This window comes from Lepidochelys olivacea (assembly GCF_965140295.1).
Source record: "Lepidochelys olivacea isolate rLepOli2 genome assembly, chromosome: 1".
In the NCBI taxonomy this organism is placed as follows: domain Eukaryota; kingdom Metazoa; phylum Chordata; order Testudines; family Cheloniidae; genus Lepidochelys; species Lepidochelys olivacea.
Genome location: NC_140411.1, coordinates 259,964,292 through 259,991,536, shown reverse-complemented (window position 1 = coordinate 259,991,536; position 27,245 = coordinate 259,964,292). Strand labels below are relative to the sequence as shown.

General features: G+C 48.9%; 1 protein-coding gene across 1 annotated transcript; it reads left to right on the top strand.

The window, feature by feature from the left end:
* On the top strand, nt 1-27,245 carry NPTXR (neuronal pentraxin receptor). Its single transcript, XM_084617952.1, has 5 exons — nt 1-772; nt 18,947-19,169; nt 19,834-20,087; nt 20,667-20,846; nt 21,667-27,245. The coding sequence occupies exons 1-5, from the start codon at nt 158-160 to the stop codon at nt 21,889-21,891; spliced, it is 1,497 nt and encodes a 498-aa protein (XP_084474078.1). The 5' UTR covers nt 1-157; the 3' UTR covers nt 21,892-27,245.

The window sequence follows — 27,245 nt, the reverse complement described above, 5'->3', positions numbered from 1 at the left end:
TTCCAGCGGCACAAGGCAGCCGGGGGCTCCTCAGGCAGCGCCCGCTCCGCCTCGCGCTCTCTCGCTCCCGGGGCGCCCGCCCGCCTTGTTTTCTCCTGGCCGGGCCCCCCTCGCAGCTGCCACCCTGAAGTTTCTGGCCGTGCTCCTGGCCGCAGGGATGCTCGCTTTCCTTGGTGCAATCATTTGCATCATCGCGAGCGTCCACCCTGCGGCCAGCCCCGCCGGGGCTCTCCAGGGTGCTGACAATGACTCCAGCGCCGCCGCCGCCGCCCTGCTGCCGGCCTCCGCCGCCGACAAGGGGCCGGGCGCTCTCCACGGTGCTGGGCAGAGCTTCTCGGGCGGCCCCCAGGACTCCCTGCTGGAGCTGCTCTCCAGCAGCGCCCGGCCCCGCCAGCAGCAGCGCCAGCAGCTCTTCAGCCGCTTCCTCTGCACCCCGCTGCCGGCCGAGTGCCCCTCCGACAGCCCCCCGCCGGGGGACGGCCCCGCGCCCGCCGGGGACCTCTTCTTCCTGCACGCCGCGGCCGAGCAGCTGAGGCAGACGGCGCTGCAGCAGAAGGACCAGATCCTGAGCGACCAGGAGACCATCCGCGAGCTGACGGGCAAGCTGAGCCAGTGCGAGAACGGGCTGGAGCGGAGCTTCCAGGACAGCGCCTCTCTCTGGGGCGGGCCCCGGAAAGACACCATGGGCGACCTGCCCTGGGACTCGCCGGCCATGGTCCAGGAGATGGAGGATGCTGTCCGGTCGCTGAAAGACAGGATCGACAAGATAGAGGCAAGGCGTGAAACCCCCCCCCCCCCGCATCCCGTCCCCCCGCAGCCCCGCGCCCTCCCCTGCCGATCTCCTCTCTTCCCCCTCCTCTCCTTCCTCCCCACTCCGTGCCCCTCAGCCTGTCAGCTCCCACGGCTGAGCCTTCTCCTCCCCTGCTTTGCACGGCCCTCTCCAGGCTTTTCCTAGATTGCCAATGCCTGAGGGGTTGGGGGGAGGGGGGTTAGTGTATTTGAATACTTCATGTAATTAAATCAGAGATGTAATGTACTCTGGTAAATCAGACCCAGCCAGGCAAGCCCTGACTGTTGGCTCTGGGAACTGTGGGCCCATGGGTGGGTGGCTGGCTGTGTGGGCGGTGGTGGTGAAATGGGGACACAGTATAATGGATTGAATACCTGTGAGTGTGTGTTTGATTCCTTGCCACCTTTTCTCTGGTTTCTCCCTACTCTTCGATGTGAGATTTCCTCTGATAAAAAGCTTTCATTGAAATAAAACAAGTAGCTTTCATAGAATTCAGAGGTGGAAATTATAGCGATATTGCGTGTGTGTGTGTATATACAATATATAATACATAAAAATGGATATTTCATGCCCTCCTCTCACGCTTCCAGATGCCCCACCAATGTTGGATTGTTCCCCACAGAATATTCCAGCCTAGTTTTAATTGACTCTCAGGGGATGGGGCTTTCATCACTTCCCTTCAAAGACTATTACTTATGTAAAAGACCTTAGGACATTTTATAGGTATCCATTGAAACATTTTGTAGACATCTCTTCTTCATAAATGCGGACGTGTGTCCCTTTCAACTCCACCGTCGAGTTTATTTTGAACTCATGTTTTCTCCATTCCCTACATATCTATACTATTAATTGCCCAGGGCCAGAGCAGGCCACCAATGCTCCCACAGAGTAGTACCTCACTCTGCCCATAGTCCTATTGCTGTGGGAGAGGGTAGCACCATGGAGTTAGTAGGGCTAGATTCTGCTGCCTTCGCACATAATGAGTAGTTCCTTAGTTATCCAGTTATGTCACTGATTGCAATGGGACTGCTTGCAGAATAAGGCTCTGTACTGCTCAGTGGGAGCAAAGGTGGCAGAATATTTCCTAACAATAATGAATATTGCTTACATAAGAAATAATGAATTATGAAAGTGAGGCCATGGACATTTTTGTTTACATTCAAGAAAGGGCTCTGTGTCATTTTCTGCTTGCCTGCAGTGCTATTCCTCTTCTTGTCCCTGCTTTGGGGTCACTGCCAGTGTTTCAGTCTCCAGTCTGGTTACAAGGGGATGAAAGCCAGCCTTACATAAAGACTTACAACAGCTGTTCCCCTTGGTGGGTGGGTGTGGGAGGGTCTGTGTGTGGAAACTGAATTTTCATGTTGTTAGTGGCTGGTGGCAATCTCAGAGATGATATACACCTTTGCAAAGTGAGTTAAATGTCTCTTTTCTTTCTGGAATGCCCTCGGGCTAGATCTCAAGCTGGGAGATACTGATGGATTTGTGTACCTTCAAGGGGTGAAATCCTGGCCCCATTGAAGTCCATGACTTTGGTGAGGTCAGGATTTTACTCAAGGTGGGTAGCATGTCATCTGGGTACTTAATGAGGAGACATGTTTCTTATAGCGAGTAAAGGGTTGCCCCTTCCCTGTGGAATGAGCATGAGTTTGCCACTCAGAACCCAAGGATCTTCCCAAGATCTGTTTGGATCTCAGGAGATCTGTCAGAGGCCAGGGCCATCTGTATAGAAACCTGGATGTCATGACTGACTCCAGGGCCCACTCATCCCCCTGCATCTGACTCCCTTGCAAGGGATTCCCCACCCATTTCTATCTATGAATGAAAAGGGGGCTCTCAGTATGGGAGAGTGAAAAGTTAACCCAGGCTGATGTCAGGGCCTGTCCTGACTCACCTGTCCACATCAATGTCTCTCAACCCCTGGAGGGCTCTCAGTGGATTCACGGGGGAGAAGAGTATGCCATGAAGGCAGCTCATCATCTTCCACACAGGAAGGGGGAGAGCTATATGTTGGGGGAATCCTATAAGCATGGAATCTAGAGATGGGTGGACAGGGATGATCCCTCTCCTAGAGACAATGTCATCAGGAATAACTTTCTGTGTGCAAGAAAGAGAGAAAAGGAGAGAAACACACTTAGGCACATACAGTGAGAGAGAGAGAGGCTGATACACACACACAGAGAGAAAGAGCTAACACAATACGTGAAGCCACTCAGATTATCCGTGCAACAGATATGAAGAAAAACACAAGAAGAGATAGAGACAAACAAAGACACGGAGAGAGACAGATATGCAGGATGGCGAGACAAAGAGAGAGGCAAGTGCACACACATAGGAACAGACTATGAAACACGCATGGATTACAGATCCACACAGACATACAGAGTGAGAAGAACTAGTGAGCTCCCAGAGAACAACATGCACACAGAGGAGAGAAACAGGTACACATAGGAACCGAGGAAAAGACTGTCACACACACAGTGTGAGACAGACACACAAAGACACACATGCAAGGAGACAAAGACCCATCTAGAGAGAGAGCCAGACAAACCAGACCCAAAGAAACCCTTCAGAATGGAGAGACACATGGGCAGAGGGTCAGAAAGATGCAAAGACTGAGTGAGAGAAACACACAAACACAACTGGACACACACAGAGGGGTAGAGAGGAAAAGTCTCTCTCTCTCTCTTTCACACACACACAAACACACACACAGAAGGACAGTACAACGCACAGAAACCCAGAGAGAGAGAGTGAGTATATATGGTGGTGGGTGTGCATTACATTTCATCTCATTGAACATCATGAGATGACAAGTTAGATAATAAGCTTTCGTGAGCTACAGCTCACTTCATCGGATGCATACTGTGGAAAGTGTAGAAGATCTTTTTATATACACACAAAGCATGAAAAAATACCTCCTCCCACCCCACTCTCCTGCTGGTAATAGCTTATCTAAAGTGATCACTCTCCTTACAATGTGTATGATAATAAAGGTGGGCCATTTCCAGCACAAATCCAGGGTTTAACAAGAACGTCTGAGGCGCGGTGGGGGTAGGAAAAAACAAGGGGAAATAGGTTACCTTGCATAATGACTTAGCCACTCCCAGTCTCTATTCAAGCCTAAATTAATTGTATCCAATTTGCAAATGAATTCCAATTCAACAGTTTCTCGCTGGAGTCTGGATTTGAAGTATTTTTGTTGTAATATAGCAACTTTCATGTCTGTAATCGTGTGACCAGAGAGATTGAAGTGTTCTCTGACTGGTTTATGAATGTTATAATTCTTGACATCTGATTTGTGTCCATTTATTCTTTTACGTAGAGACTGTCCAGTTTGACCAATGTACATGGCAGAGGGGCATTGCTGGCACATGATGGCATATATCACATTGGTGGATGTGCAGGTGAACGCGCCTCTGATAGTGTGGCTGATGTTATTAGGCCCTGTGATGGTGTCCCCTGAATAGATATGTGGGCACAGTTGGCAACGGGCTTTGTTGCAAGGATAGGTTCCTGGGTTAGTGGTTCTGTTGTGTGGTATGTGGTTTTTGGTGAGTATTTGCTTCAGGTTGGGGGGCTGTCTGTAGGCAAGGACTGGCCTGTCTCCCAAGATTTGTGAGAGTGTTGGGTCATCCTTCAGGATAGGTTGTAGATCCTTAATAATGCGTTGGAGGGGTTTTAGTTGGGGGCTGAAGGTGACGGCTAGTGGCGTTCTGTTATTTTCTTTGTTAGGCCTGTCCTGTAGTAGGTGACTTCTGGGAACTCTTCTGGCTCTATCAGTCTGTTTCTTCACTTCCGCAGGTGGGTATTGTAGTTGTAAGAATGCTTGATAGAGATCTTGTAGGTGTTTGTCTCTGTCTGAGGGGTTGGAGCAAATGCGGTTGTATTGCAGAGCTTGGCTGTAGACGATGGATCATGTGGTGTGATCAGGGTGAAAGCTGGAGGCATGTAGGTAGGAATAGCGGTCAGTAGGTTTCCGGTATAGGGTGGTGTTTATGTGACCATCGTTTATTAGCACTGTAGTGTCCAGGAAGTGGATCTCTTGTGTGGACTGGACCAGGCTGAGGTTGATGGTGGGATGGAAATTGTTGAAATCATGGTGGAATTCCTCAAGGGCTTCTTTTCCATGGGTCCAGATGATGAAGATGTCATCAATATAGCGCAAGTAGAGTAGGGGCGTTAGGGGACGAGAGCTGAGGAAGCGTTGTTCTAAGTCAGCCATAAAAATGTTGGCATACTGTGGGGCCATGTGGGTACCCATAGCAGTGCCACTGATCTGAAGGTATACATTGTCCCCAAATGTAAAATAGTTATGGATAAGGACAAAGTCACAAAGTTCAGCCACCAGGTTAGCCGTGACATTATCGGGGATAGTGTTCTTGACGGCTTGTAGTCCATCTTTGTGTGGAATGTTGGTGTAGAGGGCTTCTACATCCTTAGTGGCCAGGATGGTGTTATCAGGAAGATCACTGATGGATTGTAGTTTCCTCAGGAAGTCAGTGGTGTCTCGAAGGTATCTGGGAGTGCTGGTAGCGTAGGGCCTGAGGAGGGAGTCTACATAGTCAGACAATCCTGCTGTCAGGGTGCCAATGCCTGAGATGATGGGGCGCCCAGGATTTCCAGGTTTATGGATCTTGGGTAGTAGATAGAATATCCCAGGTTGGGGTTCCAGGGGTGTGTCTGTGCGGATTTGATCTTGTGCTTTTTCAGGGAGTTTCTTGAGCAAATGCTGTAGTTTCTTTTGGTAACTCTCAGTGGGATCAGAGGGTAATGGTAATGTGTCACCCCTCCCCATGTGAACCTTAAAGCCTTAAAGATAAGACGGTAAATAAAAATAATCGAACTACTCAGTATTTCTTTTTAACAGGGGCTCAGTCAACTTGATGTTAGTTTGAACGTTTGTACAATTGATTGCCATTGAACTTGCTTGAATACGAGTAATGGTTACCAGGTGTCCCGTATTCAGCATAGGGAAATATGGTCACCCTACACCTAATACAAGACAAAACATCCCATTATGAAGCAGAAATATGATAGTCCCTCTTGACACAGCTTGATTAGTCAGCCTCTAAAATACTGCATTCAATTTTCGGCACCTGATGCCAAGAAGAGGGCAGAGGAAGAGGAAGTTGTCAGCAACCTGGAGGAAGCAACCAAAATTATTGGGGATGGGAGTGATTGACCAAAGAAGGAAGATTAAAAGAGCTGAGCGCATAACAGACCACAGGTATTTGAAAGGTGTTGCTTTTAAGGAGGGGGAGGAATTGTTCAATGTGGGTATCACTAGGAGCAATAGGATGGAATTGAGCAAAGGGTAAACTTCACCTGAATCTTAAGAAACATTCCTTAAGGGCAAGATTTCTTAGCCTGTGGAACAGTCTTCCAAGGGAAGGAGTGGAAGCCCTAGCAAGTTGGCACTTTTAGATAGGATTGGACAAAGCTCTAGAAAATAAACTGTATGGGGAATATTCTGCAGTAGTTGGAGATGAGGGGAGTTCGACAAGATATGGCCTAATATGTCTCTTCTAATTATGATTTCTGTGCTTTTTGATCCAGATTGTGGTGCTGGGTTGTGTCTCTGCACCTCAGCTTCCAGTTTTATTTGCTTTCTGCTAAGGATGTTTTTAAAGATAAAAATTCTGTCTGTGCGTGGGAGGGGGATAAAGTGGGGGGAAAGAATCAATTGGTGGGGATCTGTCATGTCAGAAGTCTTTCTTTGGGACTGACAGAGCTCTTGGCACTGAATAAGGAATAGAAAAAGAGCTGTTCCCTGCCTTCAGGAGCTTAGTCTCAATAGACAGACAAAACCAAATGCACTGGGAGACTCATAGGAAGGTTCTGTCTTAGAGCATCTATCTGGTAACAAGCACAATAAGCGACAGTCTTTTTATTGACATGGGTTAACATATGCAGGTTTTGCAGGAGAAGTGAGTTTTGGGAGGGATTTGAAAGAAGATTATTAATATAATCTGGATGCTGTTAGTGTGGCTGTCAGACATAACAGGATTTATTGGTGCTTTAAAAACCCCCTATTAAGTAGTTTCGTTCTTAATTTTTTTAAAGTGATTTAGCTGTGGTGAGACAGGCTGGCTTGATAATCCTGGAGGCTAGAATCCCCTATCCCCAAAGAACAGGGGCACAACAGACAGAACCAGTAACACTTCCCAGGCACACCACCCTCAGTAACTGTGCACCCAGCTCGCTCTGAAGAGACCCCTACCAGCTGAGGGTATCCTTGGGCCTTTCAGTCCCCAGCCTTCCTGCTGAGACTGCAGATAGAGAAGGGAAGAACAGCGTCCGTTGTGTTGGATTTGTGTGTGGAATGTGGACACCTGTCCACTATGGAAATGGAATGGGTTACCTAACTCATTTCACATAGGCCATCAGACAGTCATCGTCAGATGGGAACAACTCTTCCGACACTACCGAACTCAGGCTAAATTCAAACAGGTGCCTAGAGATAAAAGCTTCTATAACCAATTGCTTAATCCCGCCAGCCGCTCAGTCTGCCAAGCGAGTCTTCCTTTCTTCTTCCTGTGCAGTATTTTTTTCTATTTTCTCACGTTCTCTCCATGTCTCTCTAGACACACACACGCATACCTATGCTTGGGCATCTGTTCTTGGCTTGCAAAGCCAGTGATGCCAGAGGTACCAGTTAAATTATTTTAAGCCCCAAACTTAAGAGAAAACAATTAACCTTAACCCAATTTGCTGCTTTCAGTCTGTGGAGCCTTCTCCACTCCAGCACCCATCTGAAATGGGTAAAGGTGGAAGGGAAACGGACAAGCCAATCCAGAGTTTTATAAAGGAACTAACCCTTATTAAACCACAATACTATTCTACACTAATCACCCAGTAACTGCCATGTCATTGTTGTAAACTGTAATGTTTTGGCCTATTACATAAATTACTAGTGTACCTTTGTCTAAGGGAATCTGCTATGGAGAAAAACAGGCACATCCATCCCATTTCAGTTCATGGCAAAGCAGAGACATTGGGCCTCTAACCAGGAAAAAAAGATCCTAGGTGGAAAAAGGCTATTTTGTCACATCTGGTCCACTCTCCACCCCCACCTCCACTGTAAGGTGGTTCTCTATGGTACATCTGTAGTGGCTTTGTCTCGGTGAATTTTAAGTGACTTCAGCACCAGGGCTTTCTACCTCTTCCCCGGGAGACTGGTCTGCAGTCTAACAAGCCTCTCTGATAGGAATGGTTTCTTGTCATTCATATGGAGCAAGTGTACTGAGGCAGTGCCCAGCCCCAGGCTGCAGAGTGGCTGTAGAAAGGCTGTGCTCAGGCTAATGCAGTCCTAATGCTACAGTAGCACCTGTGGCCATCTCCATGGGGGAGAGGAGGAAGTGAGGCTTGGCAGGACGGGGGGGGGGGGGGAATCCATGTAGGAGCAGAATCTCTTTTGCTATGTGTGCGTACAGTACCTAGCACAATGGAGCTCTAGTCTCAGCTGGAGCCTCTAGGTCCTACTGTGATAACAAGAATTCTCCAGCCCCATTTTTTCCGCAAACCACTTCAATCCCATCTGCCCCCTGCATGCCAGTGTGCATGGGTCCCCACAAAGCTGAGCTCCCTTTATGGACCTCTGCTACACCCCCTTGCACAGTGGAACCACAATGGTGTTGCTTCCAGAGGAGTCTCTGCAAAGACAGGGGGAGGACTGGTCCCATGGCTCCCAAGTGATGCAATCTAGACTGAGAGGTTTCCCATGAGTATACGGGGCATTAGTCCTTGGTCCTGTCCTCTTTATCTTAGCAGTTAAGGTGAACATATTGGAGGAAGGGAAGTGGGGGGAGATTGTAACAAAAGCAGTGGGAACAGATTTTGTAATGCATTAGTTAAACGAGGGGCTTTGATCTCCTTATATAAATGAAAGTGCATTTGCTTGACAACGAATAGAAACCAATCAAGTCCCAAGACTCACAGATTGCCAAGGTGCTGGCTTCCCCCCACCACTCCAGACGTTGACATTTAATGTGGTTAATATTAACTGGCAAATTTCAATCTTTTTGTTGGCTTGGCAGCACAAAGGCATAAAGAAGCCCCCGCTGCCCACCCCCCGCTTGCTGCCTTCGCTTTGGCAGGTGGGTAGCACTGAGCTGAATGAACAGCTTTTCAGAAGTCATTCCGTACATTCCCTCCTACCAAAAGGGCAGTGGAAAATGACATTAGTGCCGCAGTTACGGCTCTGAAGTCATTTGGTCTGAGGGGAAAGGTGCTAGACTGGCAGCCCTGGAAACTGAAATTGCCAGCACAGGGCACAGCTCAGCCGGCGGCAGTGAAAATTTCCATCACTCCACTGTATCTTAATGCTGACTGTAGGGGAAGCCCTTTGATGTGGGGAGTTCAGTGTCCATGGCCCTGTCAATCCTGGGCCTCTCTGGTGAGCTGGGCAATTAAGCCCCCGATGGGATGATGGTTTTGTGCTGTGAAAATCTGTCCCACTAGGAATGGGATTGAAACACCCCTCAGCTAATTCTGCACAAGCCACTGACCACGTGTCAGGAGGTATTTATTTCCTGGTCCACTGGCCTGGGACCAGGCTGGAACTGCTGACCTGGAGGTGAAAGGCTGCGGGAACCATTCACCATCCAATCGTTTGGCAAATACATTTTTGTCTCTTCCCACAAAGAGTGAGGCTAACATGATAGTTCCAGGGAGAGCTGTAAATGGTGTCCTCATACTCCGTAAACCTCCTGTCTTGCTTCCCACCTGGGCCAAGCAGAGTCGTTATAGGAATGGCCAGACAGATCCCACTAGTCAATCCTAACTGCTCCTCACCCTCTCCTAGAAGATGAGCTAACCCAGAGGAGCCTGTCCAAAAATCATGCTCTTTGCTGCCAACCCCAAGCACAAGCCAAGTTTTGAGGTGCAGGGGCCCTTGTTGGCATCTCCCAACCTAGCACAAACCTTCCCATCTGGCTGACCCCCCCACCTCCATGTGAAAGGTGATGTAGAGCGGAACCCTCTTTAACACTCCCAGGGACAAGCACCACCATCCAAAACCCCAACCAGCTTCTGAAGCCCTCTCTCCTTGCAGCCCCAAACTGACCCTCTCACAGCTTCTGAAATCTTCCCTCCCCGCCCCCCAGAGACAAACCCCCTCCCAGCTGCCGAAACCTTATGCTCTGCTCCACAGTGACAGTTTCCACTGTCTCCTGCCCAGTTGCCAAGCCCTTTCCACCCACCACTGACTTCTGTTGCTTTCTGAAGTTTTCTGGGGCTCTGCAGGTCTGATTTTGCACCGCCCCCTGCTAGGGTTGATTGAGGTTCTCTGCTAGGGAAGTGGGATGACATTCTTACTGTCCCTTTCAGTCAGCACACAGGGAAAGTGGTGACAAGTGAAGGCTCCGTGTGTGGGCAGGTTACGAGGGCTCATCATCCCATATGCTGACAGTGCCAAAGCCAATACTGTAGTCTGGTTCTCCTTAGATCGGATACAAGATCATCTTTGTGACCCATCCAGGAATCAGCGGAGTCAGGGGAGAGAACAGATAAACTGAGCTAGACAGATCAATACAAAAAGAGACAAAAAAGGTAGGGGAGAGAGACAAAAATAATTAGAGAGAGAATGTGGTATGAAGGGAGCTAGAGAAAGAGAGAAAAGTTTCAGAGAGAGAGAGAAATGGAGGAAGCTGCCAGAAGAAAGAAAGGACGTTACAGAGAAAGAAAGGAAAGAAGGAAAAGAAAGAAAAGGCAGTCAGTCAGAGGGAATGAGGGAGAGAAACAAACCTTTATTGATCAGTGTAGGGCAGATTGTCATGATGCTAACAACAGTGACAAGAGCTCTTTTCTATTAACAGGTGGAGCTGAACATATAAACAGGGACATGGCATTTAAATCCAGAGCTAGAACAATCAAAGGGTGTAGCAGACAGTATCTCTGCAGCCTTTGTAATATCCAAGCAGCCTAAATGGATTAGAAAAGCCCTCAAAATCCGCAGCAACAGTAATAGTAAATAAATAAATAAAAGCTAAAACCAACAGGGAGCACAAGTAAATAACCCCACCAAAACAAAGCAGGGCACCCCCCACACACACCTGATCATAAATTATTCCTCTCATGGGCATGTAAATGACTCATTCAGCTTTCCCTCCTCTCCATCCATCCCCCTTCCCTGATGTTCCTCTCCTCAGCTTTCTCTTCTCCTTTCTGTGTCTTTATCAATGTGTCATTTTGCTTACACCAAAAGCACCATGTGCCCCATGGGGAGTAACTAGAAGTAATGGCACAAATTTGAGCAAAGGGAAAATGTGGCTGGAGATCAGGAAATGTGTTCCTAACAGTGAGAACTTCAAAGGCTATAGAATAGTCTCCCAAGGAAAGTGGTGGGAGCCCTGTTGTTTGGGACAATTAAAGCTAGAATGGAAATACCACCAGGGAATAGATTTTAGAGGACAATCCTGCATTGGCTGGTGGCAGGGGGTGGAACTAGATAGCATAATAGATCTTTTTCATCTTTAATGCTTACAATTCTATGACTGTAATTGCAATTAAAGCATCTTTTGCCCTGAAGGAGGCCAGGATAGAGAAGTACTCAGCAGGCAGTTGACTAAAGAGAGAATTCACCCCCCTCTAACTATCACCTCTTTGCTGAGGGATCATTTTCTTGTCAATTCATCTGTATTTTAAAAGTATATTCTATGCCTCATTTTACCCACAGTGGGGATGTTTTTTCCCTTGATAGAATAACCAGAGAAGTGATGCAGTTTGTGATGGTTTTTTTTAAATGATTATTATTCAGAAAGAGGTTCCGTTATCACCGGCTTAGCTAAAAAAGCACAGCAGAGGCAGCTGGTCTTCTCCCACCTACTAGGTTGCTAGGAAGTCCATCTCTCTGCATGAGTCTTTGCCGGACAGTCCTGGAATTATTGCTCTATTATTAATGCTGTTATTATTAATGCAAAGAAGATGAGAAAGAAAGTTGTTCACCAGTAGCCCTCCCTGCTCTTTCTCAGGAAATAGATTGTGTGGAATATGCCTTTCTGATCCTAGACCATCCCAGTTCACCATTCCAAAGAAAGGAGACATACCCAACATGCTGACGGGCAGGACTCCATCCTGACTTCTGGTCTGAGAGGAGACAGATCTTTGACCTAGCAGAACAAGGCAGAGCAAGACCCAGTGGTTGGAGAATGAAGTCAGATAAATTTAGATTAGAAATAAGGTCCACATTTTTAACAGTGAGGTAATTAACCAGTGAATAAATTACCAAGGAATGTGGTGGATTCTCCATTGCTTGAAGTCTTTAAATCAAGACTGGATATCTTTCTCTCAAACGGAAGTTATGAGCTTGATTCAGGAATTACTGGGTGAGGTTTTCTGGCTTGTGTTTTGCAGGAGGTCATACTATTTGACCATGAAGGTTCCTCCTGGCCTTAAACTCAATGAATCTAATGATCTACTAAGGTGACCTGCAAAACTTAATATTAAAATGAGCTTGTGCCCTTTCTTTGCTTCTTTTGGATCAGAGCCAGTCAGCAAATTTCTGACCAAATATTTTTTCGTCAGAATTTGCTCATTCATTGAGTCAATATGTTTTGCCAGGTAGGTTTCAAAACTGCCTCATTTCCCACAAGATTGCCCCCTCCTGGCTCCTCAGCAGCCTGCCTGCTGGACTGCCCAGGGCTGGAGACCCCAGTACTTCCTGGGTCTGCAGCTTCAGGGTAGCTCGCCAGACTGCCTTGGGGTTGGGAAGCCCAGGGCTTCCAGGGCCCAGGGCTCCATGGCAACACACAAGGCGAACTTCCCCGGGGTAGGGGCTTCATTTGCAAAGAATTTTGTTTTCATTCCTAATTGGAATGACACCAGATTTCAAAGTATCTAAAGCCTGTGTGAAAGGGGACTCCCTTTCTCCACCCAGCTCTACTGATGATGAATAAAGAAGGCCTGAAAGTGTGCGTGTGAGAGGTTTCTGCTTGTTTGTTTACCTTAAAAATTCAGGTCTTGTTTGCCCTGGAAAACTCTTGAACTAGTGACTTCACACAGCCAGTAGAGAGGAGAAGGCGATTTTAGTCAGACTGTTTAAAAACCCTTTGAACCAGACCATCATCTGAAGAGCTGGCTCTATAATTTTAGTTTGTTTATCTGGACACCTACATCACTCCTATGACTAATGAAGATTTTGATGAAGGAACATCCTTGTTAAAGTTTCAACACCACCCAACACTTCAGTCAAGATCTGAGAGCTCACAACATACATGATCTGAGACCCGCAACAGCTCCTGCACCAAAACCTGGAAGGGGGGCAGAGAATGCCAAACACTGATCTCCCTTTCAGGGGAAAAAGACCGTGTGTGGATTAACTACAGGAAGAGACTATTCTAGCTACCACTAACTGAAGAGAGCAGGAGTGAGGAAATTCAATATGTACCTGAGCATGCTAGTGAGAGCTTAGGGAAGAGCTGGGAGGAGGAGGAGCTGTTCCATTTGTATAGGTTTGCTTGAATGGAGTCCACTTTAACCCTACAGCCTGTTTGCTTATTTCAATCTAATTACACAGAGCTGCTTTGTTTTAAATTTCCGGGCATGCTAATGAATTCTTTTGTTGCTGCTTAGCTTGAATAGCTCCTATTCCAAGTCTGTGATTCCCTTGGGAGTTACTTTTGTTGCCAGCAGTGGGAAAGCTGCATGCAAGACATTCCCCGATAGGCTCTCCTACCTGTTTAAACCTTCCAGTTAGACTTCCAGACAGAGGGCCTGACTCTCCTCTCACTCACACCGGCTTTATGCCAGTGTGACTCCACTGAGCTCAGCAGCAGGACTCCTGATTTGCACCAATGTGAGGGAAATCAGAACCAGGCCTGGAATCTTCTGTGCCTGTTTATCAAATTGAATAGACTTCTCTTAGAACCCTGAGAGAGCTGTTCCCATATGAGCCAAAGGGGCCACTACAGGGGTGCAGGAACCTCCTTCCCCTTCCCCCTGAGCCAGAGGTCTAGGACGGGAATCCAGCTGGGATCTCTCTTTGGCCCAGCACAGCAATGTATGTCACCCTTATAAAAATATAACTGCTGATAGATAGATTAGATAGATAAATAGGGCACAAGTCAAACAACACATCTGTCTATCCAAGTGTCAGCACTTTGCACAGCGGTCCAGTGGACCTTGGTTTAATTCCCAGCTCTGGTCTTTGTTCCACAGGCTGAAATACTGTGGAACAGTGTTCTTAGCCCCCAGCGCAGGAAAAGGGCCTCGTGTCCCCTTAACAGCCAATCCCCTTCTGGCCAGTAAAGGGTATGTCTACACAGCAAAAAAAAGAAACACAGAAGCAAGACTCAGAGCCCAGGTCAACTGATTTGGGCTCACGGAGCTCAGGTTGTGGGGCTAAAAACAGCAGTGTCAATGTTTGTGCTCTGGCTGGAGCCTGGGCTCCAAAACCTGGCGACTGGGGAGGGTCTCAGAGCCTGAGCTCCAGCCTGAGCCGGAACATCTACACTGCTACTTTTAGCCGCACAGTGTGAGCCCCATGAGCCCAAGTCAATTGATCCAGGGTTGGAGACTTGCTACCCCTGGAGGGTCGGGAGAGGTTTGCTGTGTCGATATATTCCAAGAAGCAGAGATAAATGATGGTGCGGAATCCTCAGGGCATTGACAGGGAAATAGAAACTGTCCTGTAGCGTGGGATGAAATTATGCTGGCATTGGATTCTGGAGTCCAAGGAAAGATGGATTTCAACATGTTAATGCGTCACACACTGGTGTCTACTAGCCACACTTCTGAGTCTCAGTGTTCCTCCCTAAGCTCTGGGTGCTGGAGGAGTGGAGCACAGAATGGAGCTAGCCTGGGTGGGGCCCGCTTTCTGTGTGAATAGAAATGCTTGCCTTAGAGGGCACTCCTGGAGATCCCCATTTGGATTCTGGGCAATACCAGTTCTTCCCAGCTAGGGAACCGGAAGTGCTGCTGGCAGTGATAATAGAAATCAGCCAGAAATCCACTTTTGCTGGCCTTTGCAGAAGCTTCTAGGCTGTGAAAACACAGGAAGTCACCACCCTGTGACAGTTTCCAATGAAGCAAAGCAGAAAATGGAGAATTTTCTCTGGATCCCTTTCCTAGCCCACGTGGTGGTGAGGTGCCTGTTGGCAGTGCAGTCTGGGCTCAGACCAAGCCAGTTTGCAGTAGAACAGCCTGCAGGCCCATCAGTTTCTTTAACATCTAAGCAGGGTGGAAGGAAAATAACTTGTTTAAAAGGTTTTTTCTGTTGATGACAAATGGATTTTTGAACAGTGTGAAAAATGTGTTTGAAATGTTTCCAGTTTTTCCACTAAAGAATTTAAAAGAAAAAAATCATTCTGAGTCATTTGGTTGATGAAGTGGAAAATTCCACACACACAAAAATTAAAACAAATTCATTTCATTCAAAATATGTATGGAAAATAATTTCCTTTTTTTCAACCAGCTCTACATTGAAACTCTCACTGAACATTAGCATTCAGTTTCTAGTCTTTAGGGCTGTGGAAAAGACCTTCAGAACACAGACCCAATGCAGTTTGGAGAGAAATGATAATGCTATGTGTGGGGGGGTGGCCTAGTGGTTAGAGCATGGACAAGAACTTAGGACACCTGGGTTCTATTCCCAGCTCTGCCATTGGCCTGATGGGTGACTTGGGTAAATCCCTTCACATCTCTGTGCTTCTGTTTTCCCATCTGTAAAATGGGGACAGTCATGTAATGTGCTTTGAGATCTACTGATGAAGAACATTAGACATTGCTGCTACTCTTATGTTGCAAATGCTGCCCCAATCCTGTCAGCACTGATGGTCTTAAGTACAGTGGAACTAACTGCTGTGGGTTCCGCTGTGTGTTGGGGTGGGGAGGCAGGTCATGTACAGTGACCCTATGTCAAGGTATGGGCAGGTGGAGGTGCAGTGAAGTGGCCTGCAGATTCATAGGAGCACAGGAATTGCCAGACCGTCTACCCCAGTATCTTGTCTCTGACCGTCAGCAGCAGCAGGTGCTTCAGAGGACAGTGCAAGAACCCCAGCACTGCATGCCCAGGGGTCTCATCCTCAATCACAGCCCTGCAGAGGAGCAGCTGTGGCCCAGCCCACCATGTGGTGTGTACAGAGATTCCTTTTCCATTCCCCTCTGCTCGTTGATCCTATGCACAAAGCAGACTTTTGGTCTTGAGAGTGGTATTAAGAGTTCCTGTTCCTGTCACTGGGGAGTTGATTCTAACCCTAAAGATGTCAGTTTCAGTTATGAACTATTTCATGTCTGGTCCTTTTATCAGATCTCTAGCTAGTCTGGGATTGTGGGTGGAGTTGGGGATTTTTGGTGGGGCGTGGGGAGAGCTTCACCACTCCCACTGCCGTGCCCTATCCCCAGTCAGACCTCGGAGCACAGCAACTGACAGAGCGAGCACATGGCCTGGGATAACGGAGCCTGTTTTACTGTGAGGAAAAGATTTGCGTGGGTATCAGAATTAGCCCCCGAATTTTTCCAAAAGGGCCAGAGGGTCCTTCACTCCCAACTGGACAAGCCACTGGGGAGGGGCAGAAGCGACATTGGTGTAACATCTCACTAGAGATGGGTGGAAGGGACTTTCATGTAATGCTTCATTGGAGGTGGGTGCAAGACGCTCAGTTTAACATCCCAGCTGGTCAGTGAATGGTGTTTTGTATCCTTCCTCTCTCTAGTCTAGGTCTGTAACAGGAATTATCAATTGAGGGATGTCTCAATGAGGAAGGTTTTTCCAACCATCAATACTTCTTGCAAATCCAACTCGAAAAGAGGCAGGAGGCATTGATGGAAAAGCAGGACAGATGTACATGTGTATAAAAACAGACCAATATGCCACAGGCAGGGGCGGGACAGGCAGGCAGAGATGGATTGGTTACCTGTAAACAGACAAACTAGGTGGGGGAGGAACCTATACTCCAGACACCTGGAAAGAAAGCAAGAGACAGAGACAGTGTTTGATCTTTCAGGTCAGTTTCCCTGCCCCTGGCACATTTTTCTTCCTCGCTTGCCACTTTGAGCCGATATCAGCGCTCACCTGAGCTGGTCGTACCCCCAAATGCCCTCTCCCCAAGTCATTAACTAAGCAGTGATTATCCAGAAGCCTTGAGTGCCATGACCTCATCTCAGGCCAGCTCTGGGGGGCAAAGGCTGAGCGTCACAGCTGTTCTTTCCCACCCGACCCTGCGTCTGTAGGAGAGCCTAAGCTTAACATAGCAAGAGGGATACACGGGGGAAATAAAAGAAGTTTGTTTCTCTGGGGGAAGAGAATGGGAGATAGCATGAGGCAGCTCCTCAATTCCGCACGGGCAGGAGGAGGGCTGGAACGGGAAGAGGGTGGAAGGTGACCACAGTTACAAACCCACACACATACAGGCACCCCGGCCCTGGCATCAGTAGCCTTGAGAGGATTTGTGAAGCCCAGCGCAAAGGGAGGCAGAGAGTGTAAGCTAGTCCAGAGAAGAGCTGATACTGGAGGGGGAATGAATCCCGGCAGCAGCCACCTCGCCTTCACCACGCTGGCGTTAAGAGCAGGAGGCGTGTGGGATGGTGTCGAGCGCTGACTCCCACAGCACCATCTGCCATCACCGAACTGATTACGTACAGGAGGCAGCACATTTTAGGCTAAGACAATACCCTGTCCTTGCGAACAGTGTCAGCTGGGGATGGGGTTGAATAGGAGGGTTTCTCTGGCTGAACTGAGCCCTTCTGCCAGAATGGACAGGGGCATAGACAAAGGCTGTGCAGCAGGGCCCCCCAAGGGCAATACCCTTTCATTCAGCTTTCCCCTCTCACCACAGATTCCACCACCACTGAGTAATACCATCCCCTTCTCCCATCTGGCCTGGTGTCCGCTAGGGAGCCTGCAGGATGATGGTTGGGTCTTTTGAAAATGCCGTAACATCTTGGGACATGCCCTCAATGTTCCTGACCAGGGCTTTGCAATAGCCAAAGCAGAGCCTGCCTCAAAGAGTCCAGTGCAGGTTTTACTCTGAGCCTGGTCCATGGGGAGGTAGGACTTCGAGAGTTTGGGGTGGGCAGTTTGGGATTTAAACTCCCAGCAACTGGAGACACTGTAGGTGCGGCCACTGCACCCCAAGATTCTGTTATACAAGTTAATACACACCCTGGTGGGGAGCTTTACCAGCTGGGGCCTTATCTCCTGTTGGGGTCCTCCCCACACTTTGCCATGTACTACCTGCTGTGACCTCACACACAAACACAGAGAGAGAGCAGCACAGAGAGAGAGCAGCGACTGAGCTGAGCTAAGAGGATTACAGCACCACTTTGTGATGTTACAATGACAGTCGCCTGAAAGTCGGAGATGAGAGCGGCAGGGAGGGAGAGGACCTCTGATCTTTCCTTGCTCAGCCCCAGCCACTGTTATAGACTCAGAGCCTTTAAGGTCAGAAGGGACCATTGTGATCATCTAGTCGGACCTCCCACACGTCGCAGGCTACAGAACTTCACCCTCCCTCTCCTGTGATAGACCCCCTAACCACTGGCTGAGTTACTGGAGTCCTCAAATCATGATTTAAAGACTTCAAGTTACAGCGAATTCACCATTTACACCAGTTTAAACCACCAAGTGACCCATGTGCCGCGCTGAAGGGGAAGGCGAAAAAATCCCAATCTGACACGGGGGAACATTCCTTCCCGACCCCAAATATGGCGATTTGTTGGACCCTGAGCACGTGGGCAAGACCCACCAGCCACACACCTGGGAAAGTATTCTCCGTAGTAACTCAGAGCCCCCCCATCTAGTGTCCAGTGCTGGCCATTGGGAAAATCCTCACAAAATTTCCAGTCACAGCCCCATGGTCTCCTTTCTCCATGGAGAAAGTTTGTCCAAAGACAGAACTGACATCAATGGAAGTCCCTTTGTCTATTCAACCCCAAGGTAACAGGGAAGGATCATGAAGGGTAACCAGTTGACGTGCTTAATGTCAGATATGTTTGTAATGAAACTAATGGAGTCTCCTAAAGGTGAGGGTCACATGAAGACGGAGGCCCTTAAAGACCAACCAGTTTGACTTGGAAGTCCAGGGCTTTATCCCCAGGTGACTCTGAAGAGATGGGGCTGGGTAATTTGTTTTCATCTTTGTGGTTATGTTTATCCCTGATTTTTGTCTTTCTTCCTTTCCCTCTCCCCTCCCTGTTCTTCACCTCTCTTTCCGAGTGCAGCAGGAGCTCCCAGCACGAGCCAACATCTCCACCACCTCCTCCCCTGTGCTGACCCGAGATGTGCTCCACACCGAGATGGAGGAGCTAGAGGAGCAGCTCCTCTCCAAGATACTGTCTCTGGAGAAAGAGCACTCCTCCGTTACTAGCAACAATGACCAGCAGCAACAAGAGGTGGAGAAGGAGCTGAGTGTTCTCCAGAGCCGGGTCTCTGAGTTGGAACAGGGTCAGTACTGGTAGGGGAGAGTCTGATTAAACCATGATCTGCTCCTGGCTGATTCAAAAAATCCTATCCCCCGCCTGCCATCTATGCACATGACAGTGCCTCACCATTCTTAATCAGGAGAAAGGGTAGATGCTTTGGGCTAGAGATGAAATACCGTGTCACTCTAACGATTATTTATCAGTGTATCTGACTCTGTACAAATAAGTGGCAACACAGCCTGTGGCCTAAGGAGATTACAATCTAACCTGGACTCGGGCCAGGTTCAAATATAGGGCACAGAGTCTGAAGGGCCAGACATTGAGCAGTAAGGGTGTTCTTTCAAATCTCTCCTATGCACTGTGCTCATTGGGCTATTGCTGCCTGGCCTGTTTGATTGCACCATGCCCTTTCAATGCGGCCTTGTCTATGCCACGAAACAGAACCACCACTGACAGTGGTTGTTAACAGTTGCAGCTGAGCTGGTGCTGTACATGGAGGCAGGATGGTGCTGAGCTGCAAGTGCTGTCAGTGGCCTTTGTCAGCAAGGGTTCCATTCTGTAGGGTTGATTTCAGTGTTGGATTGGTTTAATTTTCAGTGTTTCCATGCGGGACAGTCCCTCTGCAGCTCCCACTGTTACTCACCTGTAGCCCTGTTTCTTTCCCCCCTCTCCTTTGTTTGCCCAAGAGCACCCAGTAGCACCAGACTTCAACCCTCCAGATGCCTACAAGGTGACCATCCCTGTACGGACCAACTACATGTACGCACGCATGAAGAAGAGCCTGCCGGAGCTTTTCGCCTTCACAATCTGCATGTGGCTGAAGTCCAAGGCCTCGTCTGGGCTGGGCACTCCTTTCTCCTATTCTGCCCCTGGACAAGCCAATGAGATTGTGCTGATGGAGTGGGGACACAACCCCATGGAGCTGCTCATCAACGACAAGGTCAGGAGGGGTTAGAGCCTCCGAGCAGGGAGCATAGGCGGAAGTAAGCGTGTTTGCCACCCTTTCCTGGAGAGGGGGAGCGGGGAGAGGGAGGAGCCTCCCACCCTACTCCCATTGATCGGGATTACTTCCATGCTTCCCCTTGTCCTGGAGAGAGGAGAGGTGTGACTACCAGACCCTATTGTTTCTAACTCAGAAACCTTATTTACCCACCCCTGCTCTTTCCTTCTCCCTGCTCCTTCCCCCTCCCCTTTCCTACCTCTCCCTTTCTCTCTTATTTGTCTCCTTTCTGTTTCCCTCTCTCCACCTCCTCCCTCCTGAGGGGATCCTCCTCTTTCCAGGCACAGTCCTGAGGATCTCTCCTCCGCCCCCTCCCTGCATCTCCCAGTTCCCCTCTACACTATCCCTGAAAATCAGGCTGCTGCATGTCAGAGCCAGTGGGAGAAGGTCTGTGCAGGACTCCTGACCTGCTGCTGCAAGTGACTGCTGGGAGAGATTGTCCCACAACATGCCAAGGGTGCGCTGTGGCTTTTAAGGCAGCCCCATGACACCCCTGGTTTGGTTTTGGGTTTTTTTAAGGTTGCCCAGCTGCCCCTAAATCTGAAGGATGGGAAATGGCACCACATCTGCATCGCCTGGACCACCCGGGATGGCGTGTGGTGGGCATATGAGGACGGTGAGCAGCGCGGGTCCAGTGAGAGCCTGGCCGCCTGGCATCCCATCAAACCCCACGGGGTGATAATCCTGGGCCAGGAGCAGGTAGGTTGCAGTTGCTGCATCATCTTGGGAACAATTAACCTGGTATTCTGTGGAATATGCACAGCCTTCTGGGGTATTTGTAAGCCTCAAAAGCAGAAAACTGGTGTCCCCTCTAGCACTCTCCCCAGACTGCAGTTACCACCCTATCTGGAGCTGGTCAGGACAGCTCCTCAGCTGATCAGAGGGACCACTGTTGACTGCTGCAGCGTCCGCCTCCCTCATCCTCTCCTCAGTGGTGCTGGGAGGGGTTGCCTGTGTCAGCCCTGCACAGCAAGAGCCCGGGTTCTTTTTGGAATCCCCTCCCTGATTGCTTCCAGGTCCAAGCTCAGTTATAGCCCGCGGATGCTTGTAGAGCACCTGGGAGTTTGGGTGGGAGTTCGCTTGGCAATGCCGTATTCAGTCTGCAGCCATTGTTGGCTGTGTGTGTTTACAGTAACAGCGCCCCTCCGGATCACCTGGGAAAGGGGATCCCCCGGAAGAGAAATCTGAGGTAGTCAGGAGTAATGCAGTGGCCATATTCATTCATTGTATTTGCTCTACCCTTGTCTGTCTCTCTCTCACTTTCTCTCCATGTCTCTCTCTTTCCTTTGTTCACTCTTGCCATTTGATTTCCTTTGTTTTTTCTCCATTTCTGTTTGTTTCTTCTTTTTCCCTCTCTATTTTACCTTTTCTCTCCTCTCACTTTTCCTTTCTCTCTCTCTCTCTCTTTCCCTCCCCCTCGTTTCCTTTGTATGTCTCTCATTCACTGTCTCTCCCTCTCCCTTTCTACCATTTCTCTGTTAATGGGCTGATACCCCCCACCCCCAATGTGCTGGTGCAGGATACGCTGGGCGGTCGATTTGACGCAACCCAGGCCTTCGTCGGCGAGATAGCTCAGTTCAACATATGGGACCACATCCTGACGCCCACGGAGATCCTGGGCCTGGCCAACTGCACCTCCCACCTGCAAGGCAACGTGATCCAGTGGGACGACGAACTAGTGGAGGTCCTTGGGGGTGCCACCAAGTGGAGCTTTGAGATGTGTGAGGAGAGGATGAAGGCATGAGAACCCCCCTCCACCCCCACCTATGGAAAGGAGCATGACAGCGACTTCCACTGTCTCCACGTCACCTAAGGAATGAGGTGGCAGGGATCCCCTTTTTCCCAAATAGAAACATCTTGAGTTCTGAATCCACTCGGGGAGGGAGGAGGGAGGAGCAAGAAAACCATCTGAACTCAAAGAAATTTGACGCTGTTTGTTTGATTGTGCCAGTTAAGGCCTATTTGACTCGTAACAAGTGAGTGGCAAGGTCCTCCACCAACCATCCATACAATGGCACCACCAGGGGTGGCTCTGGTGTGAGGATGAGGGAGCCATAGGTACCATGGGAACTCCCGAGCCAACATTTCTCCTCTCTGCACATCCTATTGCTAGCATTGCATAGTCTAGTGTGGGTACTGGGTGGAACTGCAAAGGCCATAGAGCCTAGTTGGCGGGGCATTGGTCCTGGGGAAGCCACTGGCTGACTGGGAATACCCAAGCTAACTGCATGTTCCACTGGGAGTGTCACAGTGAAAAACCCTCTTCCAGATATTAGCTCCATGGTCCTGCCAGCTGGGATTCCCCTTGGATTCCCCCCGTCTGCTATAGATACCAACACCTGGGTTCCACAGAGGACTCAACAGGTTTTGTTAATTTCCCCCACAAATGGGCCAAACTCATCCTGGGTAGAACTTAATACTTTAAGGCTGAGTTTCTCACAGCTGCCCTAGGGGCATTTGGAAGCTCAAATCCCATTTAGTTTGGGCTTCTCCATCCTGTCGGCAGATTTGAGAAACTCAGACTTTTAATATTCACTACATGAAAAAGTCTTGTAGCCTCTGAACGATGGGGGACAAGAACAAGCCCCTGATCGATTCTCAAAAGCTGTCCCATTCCTGTTTCCTTTCTTAAAATAGGATTGTTCATTCCCTCCACTCCTCCCACATCCCCTTTAAATCCCCTGAAAGGGAGACTGTCAATGCAAAACTCACAGGGCTAGATTCATTCCACTGGCCCAAGCCCTGGTGGACAGCTCACAGTAGGAGGAAGTCAGCCTGAAATACGGGGGGGAGGGGGGGGGAGGGTGATGCAAGGAACTCCCTGCCTGGGATCAGTCCAGTCTCAGAAGTGAATGGTGCTGGGTAGGGGAAGGGTAAAAGCAGGACAGGGTAACAGCTGGTGCGGCCTCAGTGTGCTGGAGCTGTGGGCAGATTGTGTGGAACCCCCCCGCCCTTCCTCCCGTGGAGCACACATTGGGGACACTAATTGCCTTCTCCTGGAGGTGCTCTCTCCCCTCAGCCTGGCACTGCCTGCAGAAGCAGGGGGCAAATCTGTCCCACAGACTTAAAACCAAAGCCTTGACTGTGTTACACTTGCTAGCTCCTCCTAATACTGAAGCCAACAGAGTTAGAACATGCGAAGGGCTTGAGTACCCCAGAAAGTTTTGCTGGGTTAACTGTACCCGTATAGTTAAAGCAAACAAAGCAAATTAACCCCGACAGTAGTGTGGGTGCAGTTATACGGGTATCAAAATACTTGTACTGGTAATTGTACTGGTATGGCTTATTCTGGTTCAGGGAGTGGAATAAGATCTGCTTGTATAAGGCACTTTATACTGGTACAACTATAACTACTTTTGTTAAAAAAAAATCACACACATCCCCATCCAACATGGTTATCCTGTAAAACTTTTAAATGTAGACCAGGCCTTTGACTGGGATTTGCAAAGGAACCTAAGGGAGCTAGGCACTCAGTTCCCATTGAAATTCAATGGGATTTGGGCACATAATTCCTTTAGGCTCTTCTGCAAATCCCAGCCTGATTGCCTTATTCTCACTGATGCAGTTTGTTTGCTTTTTGCATGTCACTGAGCTGGGACCAGGAAACAAGCCTAGTCAGTTTCACTTTCTGCTTTAGTTTCACTTCCTAATTCCCATAACCCAGCCTGATGCTGTTGTCAGGGCTGGCTCCAGGCACCAGCTTTCCAAGCAGGTGCTTGGGGCGGCATTCAGAATGGGGCGGCAGTCCGTGTCCCGCAGCGGCAATTCGGCTCTTCCCGCCGCGGCAGCTTTTGGGCAGCAGCCCGCCGCTCTTCCGGGCGCAGCGGCAATTCGGCGGCGACTGCTTGGGGCGGCAAAATTGGTAGAGCCGCCCCTGGCTGTTGTGTTTGGGTTTCCAATAGTCCAGTCCTCCTTGAAAAGCACTGTCGTCCCCCCTCACCCCACCCCCCCGCAATGCCCTGACATTTATCATCGTAAATTTTGTGAGGCCGTGCTTTTACCACACTTAAATGCTGGGCCTAAAGCTACTTGACAGCATTGCCTTCAATCTATTACTGTTCCTACCCATCAACCCCCTCCAGTCCTAGTCAATCAAATACATCTTACACCTCTTGGAAAGCAGGTAGTTACAGTCAATAGAATGGGTGGCAAAGCTAATGCCAACTTTACTGATAATTTTTTTTACGGATAGCTATATTTATATAATATGACTCAAACTCCATCTCATCAGCAAACCCTTTTTAGTCCTAAGAATACAGTAAATGCAAACACACACACACGTTTATACTATATAGGGAGTGGTGCTAGCCGCATGAAAGATGCATTTATCAGGCACTGTTGGCTTCCTCCCCTGCATTCTGTCCAATAAGCCATCTCCACTGGAAATACTTTGAACATTCCAAACCTCTGAAGCAATTTAAACAGCTGCCTTTAAAAACCAGCCAACCTGCCAAGAAATGTTCCCTAATTCTCCCCGCTCTAGAGGTGGAATGTTCCCCCCACCAAAATTACAAAGCTGGAGGCTCAGGATGCCCACCCACGGACAAGGTCTAGTATCTTGTGACACACCAAAGTTAAAATCAGATGCTTTTACCACTGACAAGGAGTTTTTGTTTCCAGCTCTAATAGATCAGGAGGTATCTTGACCTCAAAACCATGACGTGATGGTGTATTAGAGAGGCCTTTTAGAGGTTTTAGAAAAGCACAAGTTGACCTTTCCCTCTGGGCGGTAAAAAAGTAGATGGAAACAGCACAAGGAGCTTTCTCTGCACCAGAGGAGAGGGATGGGGGAGCTGGGAGGCCGCATGATTTTTCTAGGCAAGGAGAGAGAGGGGAGCGCTCCCTCTGCTTTTCGCAGTGGGGATAGAACTGTGCTCCGTCCTTTACTTTCACCCCTGCCTTTGAGACATGTACAGTTAGACTCCTGGTATGTAGGAAACCTGACTACAAGCAGAGGGATACAAGGTAGTTCCAATAATGTTGTTAGCACCTCTTCACCATTTCTTAAAGCATTTTTCTGTGGCCTAAACAGGCTCTCTGATGGGGTAGGGTGATCTGAGTGTTCTATTGGTACTGAATTAGGATGACCTGAATAACTCGCTCAGCGCCGTGCCACCCAGGAATAACGTGGTCATCCCATGCTGATCAAGCCTCTCTACCACACCAGCATGCGTTCTCTTTCTATGCTATATATTTTCATATCTGCTGTATGTATGGAGAGATTGAGCCAGATTCAACTCTGGCTTATGTTAAAGCAGCTCCATTGTAGTCAACTGAGTTTCATTTGCACCAGGTCCAAATCTGATTGGCTGTAGCGTAGAAACTGGTGTGTTCTCTCTGAGCCACTCAGAATGCAACTTTTCAAACCTGGGATTGCAGCTGGGTGTGTTCCTTTGCTCAGCCTTCTTTCTCCACCCCCCAGCCATGCAGGGATTTGGGGTGGGCATGTCCCACTTGCAGCCAGGACTGGGAAGCATGCAGACAAAAAGCAAACTGTGATCCCAAATCTTTCCCCCTAAAACAAGTTCAGGGCCTGATTCTTCTCTCTGGCACCAGCCTGATGTAACTCCACTGACTTGACTGAAGTTGCTTTGGAGTGTCACTGGTAGAGTGAGAGATGAATCAGGCCCTTTGGGGTTTGAAGGCTTCTTCTTGTATTTTATCTGACCCTGAACACTTAGATGCTGGGTCAGTAACTAGCTGTTCCCCACTCTGCTGCTGGAAAGGCCTCAGTTACAGCCCTGGGTGGGGAAAAGTGAAGCAAGCCGTTACACCCTGATCTCAGGGTTGCAACTGGAGTCTCTTCTGAAATAGAGCCAATATGTTTCCTCTTTCCATTTGGCCAACAATCTGCATTTCCCCTTCTTCACTGACTCCCCTTGGTAGGCTGCGGGCAGAGGGTATTTTCCTTGATGGGAGTGCTCATGGTTGGCCATTGCACCTGCTTTGCTAGACTCTGTGCTGCCTTCTGGTGGAGGATCTTTGGGGCAGAAAAGGTTCTGCATATCAAGGTCAAAGGCAGTTGGGAGTTGGGAAAGGGCCAGCATGGCTGGGTTAGCTAGGACAATGCTTTCCTGGGCTGCCCAGCAAGTGGTGGGTGCCACCTCTGTAGTGAGCTAATCAAAGGAAAGGGGGAAGAGGTGCTCCCTGGGGCATGTTTTCCAGATCAACATTAGAGAACAAGAAGGAGAGTAGGAAGAATCCAAGATGAATTCCCTGGGGCCAGAGTACAGAAAGGAAGGGAAAACAATATCCCAAGGGATAGATAGTCCAGTCTGAGTAGTCATGCCTGCTCCATAGCCCCGTCACTTGCTAATGACATGTGGAGGTAGCCTGCCTGTGCTTCTTAGCTGCTCAGCAGGTGTGGGAGGAAAGGGGAGTTGAGGATGGACTTTCACCAGAGCACAGGGAAAGAGCCAGCACCCTTAGAGGGGAAGCAGCTTGGGGGGCGCGGGATTGAAAGCTGCTGGACTTGAAGCTGCAGGTGGGGGAGTTCATTTTCCTTTGGAGTGCATGACCGCTCAGTGTTTCCAAGCTGCGTGAAACCACTGATGTCTGCATACACTGTTGGGCGGGGGAGGGGGGGGTACTTTGGGGTTTTGTGATTGCTCGTGTCGTGTTTTGCTTTCCCCTCCTCAAAACCTTCCACTTTCCATGTCTGGTGGTTCCACCTGTAGGATCGTTTCCCTTTTCTCTCTCAGCTACACAAGGTGGGGAAGTGGGGGTGCAGGGGAGACAGACAAATACATTGTTGTTTCCTGGATTATTCTAGTGTCTGTTCTGACTGGATCTCCTGCCTCTCCTCTAGCTGCCCTATGCTCACACTGAGATGCAGCTAACGCCCTGCTGGAGGGAGGGACGTTGGGGGGGGGGCCTCAAACACAATCATGTTCAAATTGTAAAACACTGTGATCTTAGTGCACCATGACTGGGGTGGGGGAGGGGGAACAACTACGCCAAGCCGCTCCCTCCCTCTCTCTCGCTCTCTCTCTTTTGTACATCCGTGACATGAGATTCCACGTGCGCACGCGTGTATATGTATCATATCTATTTTTCTTTTGTAAAGCTGTGAACAATAAACGTGACGTTTATGTTTGA

Excerpts from the sequence above, each read along its gene's own strand:
- NPTXR (XM_084617952.1), top strand. The coding sequence starts at position 158 with ATGCTCGCTTTCCTTGGTGCAATCATTTGCATCATCGCGAGCGTCCAC. Across the intron at positions 20,088-20,666 it reads AGCTGCTCATCAACGACAAG|GTTGCCCAGCTGCCCCTAAA; the intron begins GTCAGGAGGGGT and ends GGTTTTTTTAAG. Across the intron at positions 20,847-21,666 it reads TAATCCTGGGCCAGGAGCAG|GATACGCTGGGCGGTCGATT; the intron begins GTAGGTTGCAGT and ends GTGCTGGTGCAG.